This window comes from Camellia sinensis, chromosome 1, assembly GCF_055761805.1.
Source record: "Camellia sinensis isolate YWXY chromosome 1, ASM5576180v1, whole genome shotgun sequence".
NCBI classification, from domain to species: domain Eukaryota; kingdom Viridiplantae; phylum Streptophyta; class Magnoliopsida; order Ericales; family Theaceae; genus Camellia; species Camellia sinensis.
The window spans coordinates 246,288,812-246,295,806 of NC_138961.1; the positions used below are offsets into that span (position 1 = coordinate 246,288,812).

General features: G+C 34.9%; 1 protein-coding gene across 1 annotated transcript; it reads left to right on the forward strand.

The window, feature by feature from the left end:
* Positions 1 to 611: 611 nt before the first annotated feature.
* LOC114256043 (uncharacterized) lies at positions 612 to 4,460 on the forward strand. Its single transcript, XM_028195623.2, has 2 exons — positions 612 to 1,222; positions 2,521 to 4,460. Exons 1-2 carry the CDS (start codon positions 811 to 813, stop codon positions 4,359 to 4,361), a joined length of 2,253 nt encoding a protein of 750 aa, XP_028051424.2. The 5' UTR covers positions 612 to 810; the 3' UTR covers positions 4,362 to 4,460.
* Positions 4,461 to 6,995: the final 2,535 nt, after the last annotated feature.

Sequence of the window (6,995 nt, forward strand, 5' to 3'; positions counted from 1 at the left end):
AAATATTTTTTTATTTTTTTAATTATTTAAAAAAAATTAGACAAAAGTTATTTTAAAAAAATAAATATTTTTTATTTTATTTTAAAAAATTATTTAATTTTTTAAAAAAAAATTTAAGAAAATTTTAAATATCTTTTTTTCCTTTGTTGCAAACTTAAAAAATTATTTTTAAAAAAATCAAATATTTTTTAGACCAAGTTATTTTTTAATTTTTTTAATTTTTAAAAAATTTGAATTGTTCATATATATCTAAATCAAAACAAATTATTTGTCCAATACTTAAAAAAATAACGAAATACTATTTTTGAAAAAAGAAAAATATTTTTTCAAAAGTAAAAATTCAAAAAATAATAAAAAATAATTTTAAAGAACAAAATAAAAAAAAATTGAATTTTTTTTTTGAAAAAATATAATTTTAAAAAGTTTTTTGGTTATGAGTTTTTTTAAATAATTTTTTTAAAAGAGTTTTAAAAATTTTGCTTAGTTATAAATTTAAAAAAAAGTTAAAATTTTTTATTTTTTTGGATCCAAATCATGATTTCAAACAAAACCAAACCAATCACTACCTAACATTTTCTACCCATCCCCAGCCCGGCCTTCCCACGTCTTGCAACGTTAAGACTCAAACCCGGGTTTTACACTTGATGAGGGAGCGCCTCAACCATGTCTTGAGCACCCTTCCCAAAATACCAACAAAGAAAACAAAAACAGAAACAGAAACAGAAACAGAGCAGCTATATTCCTCGGTTAATAGGAGTTCCTCTGTCTCTCTTTCCCATAGCACAATTACAAGCTGTTTGTCGGTTCACCATGAAGAAGTATTATATCCATCATGATTCCAATGGTTGGCTACTAAAATGGCTATGGGTTGTGATGCTTATCATTTGTTGTTGCTGTTATGGACTGTGTTTAGGTTGCTTGGAAGAAGAAAAGAACACTCTCCTTCAAATAAGAGACTCCATGTTGTTCTCTATGGACAATCAACCTGTGTCATTTTTCTCGAGCTTGGATATCGATGACTGTTGTCGATGGGATGGGGTTGATTGTAGCCTCACGACCAACCGTGTTACTAGAATCTTCTTACACTATACTCGTGACAACAATAATTATAATGCAGTCCAATTGTCATGGTCTCTCGATTTGAGTTTGATTGCACAGCTGCAGGAATTGCAATATTTGGAACTTCGAGGCAGTAGAATCGGTAGTTTGGTCGCCCCTGAAGGTGAGACAGACTGATCCACTTCTTTTACAACCAACAGTCCCATTTGTTTTTTGTTTGGGTAGAAAATATTTTCGGCAAAAATGTTATTCTCCATAACAAGCTTGTTTTGAAAGGTAAAAAGCATTTTATGAATTAAAATCTTACTAATGCTACTTCCACCTTCACCACTAACAGATTAGTTTCAAGGATAGATCTAATTATGTACATTATTAACAACACCACCCTTCTTGTGCATTACTAATTTCAGTCAATGATGGATCTAGCACCCCCAAAAATTTAAAAAATCCCCATATTATACTTGTAATTAATAGGATGATTTCAAAGGTGTTTCACCTCTCAAAATTATAGAGTTTCACACCCCCAAAATTATACAAGTTTGCACCCCAAATTAATTATATAACAAAATTAAAAAAATAATTTTCCACTTATCAAATATTGATCCCCTGTGTTATTTTTTTTTTTTTTAAAAAAAAATAAATTGGAATGCCGTGTTTGCTATATGTGATTTGTTATATATATATATATATATTTATTGTTCAAAATTGATTTTATTCTTGTATTTGTTCTTGTTTTCTTTCCATATCTCATTTGTGTTTTTTCTATACATTGCACTCTAATTTCCTTATATCCATTGTTTTACATCCAGTTTGTTTTTTTGTTCATTGTTTGAACATGGGAATATTGTCCACGTTTAACACATTCTTAAAATTGAGTTCAGTGAAATTTGATATTATTGATTAAAACGAATTATCATCTTAATCATAAAATGATTTGTCTTGTGTTAATTTTACTCGTTCAACTACACATGAACGTACAATTTCACATATGAAACTTTTCATAGATGCTTTTTATATCATAAAAAAGTCTTGAGCACAATGTTTTTAGATACCTAATTTTGGTACATAGAGACATACAACAATAGTTACTTTTATATATATATATATATATATAGGTTAATGCAGACAAAAAAAATATGTTCAATTATATGATCATATTTTTATAATCAATTATGTTAATAAGGAATATCTAGTTAATAGTAATATTATTATTATTATTATTATTATTATTTTTGGTGTAGGTAGAAATCAGTATTGTGTTTCAAACTCTTGCAACAAAATTTTTTTTTTCTTCCGATTAGGAGTTTACATGTGTTTTTGCTCCGACCAAAAATAGAATCCTAGATTCATCCCTGATATCAGTCACTTTGTATGTACATTTGGGGGTAGTACCGTATATCTGTTAATTGGTATGCTACCATATGACAATCTTGATACACGAGAGTTGATTTTACTATGCAGCATTGTGCAGACTGCCTACCCTACAACTGCTGGATCTATCAGACAATTTAATTGAAGCCGATATCCATCCGTGTTGGAGCAACATCTCGTCACTCCGCTTTCTAATCTTGTCAAAGAATCAATTTCGGGGAAATCTCTCTTCAATTTTCACAAATCTAACAAATATTGAGCGCATTGATGTTTCTTATAACCATTTTCAAGGTCCAGTGCCATTGTCAAGTTTCGCTCATCTCTCCAAACTCCATTTTCTCGACCTTTCCTATAACCCATTAATACAAGTCAACACTGAAACTCCAGCTTGGCAACCTTCATTCCAGTTACAACATTTATCCTTGGCAGGCTGTAATCTGAACCATCAAAGTAATGATCATGGTATCCCAAGTTTCATTTTGACCCAGCATACTCTGCGAACCCTTGATTTGTCTAGCAACTCCCTCACAGGGTCCATTCCTGTTTGGATGCTCCACAATGTTTCGTCTGTCTTGAGGCTGAGAAGCAACATGTTTAGCGGTAATTTTCCTCAAGGTTACAGAAATGTTGCATCCCCTCTTGTTGAATTAGACATTTCGTGCAATCACTTTGAGGGGCCATTGCCTTTGAACATCGACACCCTTTTCCCAAAGCTATACAAGTTTAATGTATCAACCAATAGATTGAACGGTACCATTCCTCCATCATTGGGTGAATTAACAAATTTACATCATCTGGATTTGTCCAACAATCAGTTGGTTGGAAAAGTACCACGACACCTGACAGAAAACTCTTCGTTGTGGTACCTAAATCTGTCGAACAATAGTTTACAAGGCGAGTTGCTTCCACAAGGATGTAATATGAAGCAGTTGAGGTGGTTTCTGGTTCGTAACAACCACTTTATTGGAAGTATGCCCTCTTGCCTGTCAAATAGTCCCTCTTTGTCGATTCTAGATGCTGGTATAAACAATCTTTCAGGTATCATCTCAAACCAACTACCAATCTTTCCTCATTTAGGAGCTCTCCTCCTAGGAGGAAACCAATTTGAAGGCCACATTCCTATGCAATTGTGTCAAATGAAAAACATACAGTTCCTAGATCTCTCAAACAACTTCTTCTTGGGGAACATTCCACCTTGTCTCAATAACAATTTGGTGTGGAGGAGGAAGTTCCAATCAAGTTCTTGGGTGCCAGTTGATTTTACCACAAAAGGTAATTCATATTCTTTCCAAGGTCTGCCACTCACTCTCATGACAGGCATTGACCTTTCAGCCAACCATTTGTCCGGTATTATTCCCTCTGAAATTGGTGAACTACATGAACTCCAATCACTAAATTTCTCCCATAATCATTTGACCGGCCTTATTCCAACATCCTTTGAAAACCTAACAAATTTGGGAAGTTTAGACCTCTCCTACAACAATCTAACCGGTAAAATACCTCGGGAAATTGGACAAATCAATTTCCTTTCTGTTTTCAGTGTTGCTTTCAATAATCTATCAGGTAGGATCCCTTTCGGTCAACAACTCTGCACATTTACCGAACATGCCTACATAGGGAATCCAAATCTTTGTGGAGAACCATTACAAAGACCATGCTCACCTGAGCACCAAGATCCTGATGACAACAGTAAAGATCATAAAAAGGAAGAAAGGCACATGGAGGAAGATGGGATCATCGATGAACCTCTGTTTTTCTATTCTTGCGTGGCAATTTCGTATGTTTTGGGATTCTGGAGTGTCGTTGCACCTCTTTTCATCAGCAAAAGTTGGCAGAGAAGATACTATGCAGCAGTAGATGAATACATTGACATGTTCCTCCTGAAGCTCTATTTGATATATGATATGCTATTGCGTATTTATAGAAATTGAATGTTCTTTGGTATTGATATACCTGTTGAATGTAATACGTACACAACTCTTTTAAATCTGCTATATATATAATACCACTTGCTTAAGTATCTTCCCAAATTTTGTACATCCCTAGCTTACTTTGGAGAGCTTCTACAGGTTCTAGCAATGGTATACCATGTAATCAATGCTAAAATGGCAGGTAACTAATCAATAGCAATTAATAATGTCCAATGCTAAAGAGCCTCCTATATGCTCTTCCAATCTACCACTGTAAATGAACAATAACTGAGGCCCGTACCAATGAGACACCATTTTTTCCCTTTTTTTGGAATATAACAACAACCGGATCCCTCAGAGAAGAGTGATGATTGAAGGTGCAAAGCTGAAGGAGAGTTTTTCTTTTTTAGCAGGATGATATCTTTATAGCAGAACCAGTGTAGTATTAATTTGTTAATCTTATTTGCTTTACAATATATTTGGGATTGCTAAAAAAAAAAAGTTTCCCATTTGATGGGGACTTAATGCTTGGTTTGGTTTGGTTTGCTAAAAAAAAAAGTTTATTCTTCAAATTTTTGCATGCCATCAAAGTTTGGAATTACAGCTTGAAGAATACAGATTGTTTATGCTGCAAAAAATATATATACTTGCATACAAGTTGTTGGGTCTAAATATGATCTTGGAGGCTACAAACATCCTGGCCATCAGAATTTTCTGCTTCAATGGGAAAACTCTCATTTCTTTTGTAAAACAAGTTGAGAGAGGGATATTGAGAGAGAACAAACTATGTGATTCAATATATATCAGAAACCAAATAGAGGCTCCATTATATAGGAGCTGTGTTACAAACAGCATTATGATACAATGTAATATAATAATGAAAAGGAGGCCGAAAGAAGACGGGCGACCGAAAGCAGGAAAAAGAAAAGGAATCCTATCTAAAGAATCCTATCTATCTGAGCTAGCTGTATACATACATTAATACATTACATATTGTTGGCACATAAATTTTAAATCAAATTCATGTTTAAATTTCAAATACAGTCAATCACACACATAGAGCCTACGATAAGATTGTTGTAGGCAATCACTTCCCAAAATGATTAACTTGCTCCGTTGAAGTGTATAAATAAAACGACGTCGTATCTTAACGACGTTATTCAAGATGCTCAAATGACACGTGGAGCCTACGAAAGATGACACCTGTAGAGCCTACAACAAGGACGCCACACAGGATGAAACCCCAAAGATCAATCCGGTTAATCAGATATACGATTAATCAGATAGCGCTATTATTCAAAATTCAAATAGACGCTATCATTCAATTTCAAATTGAAGATGAAGCATTCCTATCACCTGATGGCCCTCCATAAATATGAGGACCATCACACAAGACAGGGGATTGGAAAATAAAAAGGGAAAAGATTAGAGAGAGAGAGAAAGAAATTGAGAGCTAAAGAAGTCGTTACAAAAAAGAAGAAGAGAAGCCTAGAGAACTGAAGAGCCTACGCTAATGGCGATGAATAGGTAAAGGGTTCCAAACCCAAACTGTATTTTGTATTCGAGGGTTCAAAACCCATAACAATCTCAATAAAATATTTCTTTTTTTTAATTTGTCATTTGTTGTTTATTTTGTTCTTCATTAATCGGAGGTTTCATTTGTATAAAATGTGTAATTAACGATCTGAAATACAGATCGAAAATAAGAACCTGCTATTCAAATAATCAACACTGTTTAGTCAAAAAAACTAAACAGTGGACATTTGTAACATAAAATTTTGAAATGTGTTGAAACACTTCATGTTTTAAAATTTGTGTCTACAAATTCTGGCACGCCCAGTGGGACTTATTTCTCCTCCCATCTTTTGAAGAACAAAAAAAAATAATATATATATATAGTTGAAACATACTGACGTATTCTTTTGTAATAGGAATGCTGAAGCAACTGTTAGGAGACAAACCTACACTCCAGTGGTTCTGAAATCACCAAGGTTGGAGATAACACCCATCACCCAAGGGGCTCCGGAGCGAATGCTCTTGGCTGTCCCAAAGGTAGAGCCAATGAAATCCTGGAAAGATGCACTTCTTTCCCCTGCCACCCAAGGGGCTCCGGAGCGAAAGCTCTTGGCTGTCCCGAAGGTAACTGGTGTGACGAAGAAAGTCACACTTCTCCAGAAAGCTGAAAGTTTGAGAAAGATTACTGAAGATTATGTGAAAGCGTCAAAGCAGTACGCAATTGTGAGGGCCACAGCCCGAACGAAGAACTTTCTAATTCAGGCAAAGGAGGCTAATCAGTTTGCAACTACGACTTTTGTTGCAGCTTCAACGGGGGCAACAAAAAATGTTGTGGCCCAACTACTCAAAAGGGTAGAAGACTCCATTAAAATGGTGGAGTCTGCCCAGAAGAAAGCCTCTGCTGAAAACATGGCCATCATTAGGGCCATTGGGAGGCGGGTGATGACCCAAACTCCTGTTGATGGAAAAAAGGCCCCTGTTGTTGAAAAAACAGTTGCGGCCTACAAACCGATAGTTCTGTTCAGAGCACAAAATCGGTCAAACCAAATCTCAGTCAACTCTCAAGAGCCAAAGGAACACTCGTTGGCTCGACAGGGTTCGAGTGAGAAACACCCGTTGGCCCGGCTGAATAAGGAACAC

What these genes read in the sequence shown, in the direction of transcription:
- LOC114256043 (XM_028195623.2), top strand. Translation starts at nt 811, where the DNA reads ATGAAGAAGTATTATATCCATCATGATTCCAATGGTTGGCTACTAAAA. An exon ending in TAGTTTGGTCGCCCCTGAAG is followed by an intron (nt 1,223 to 2,520) that starts GTGAGACAGACT and finishes TTTACTATGCAG; the next exon opens with CATTGTGCAGACTGCCTACC.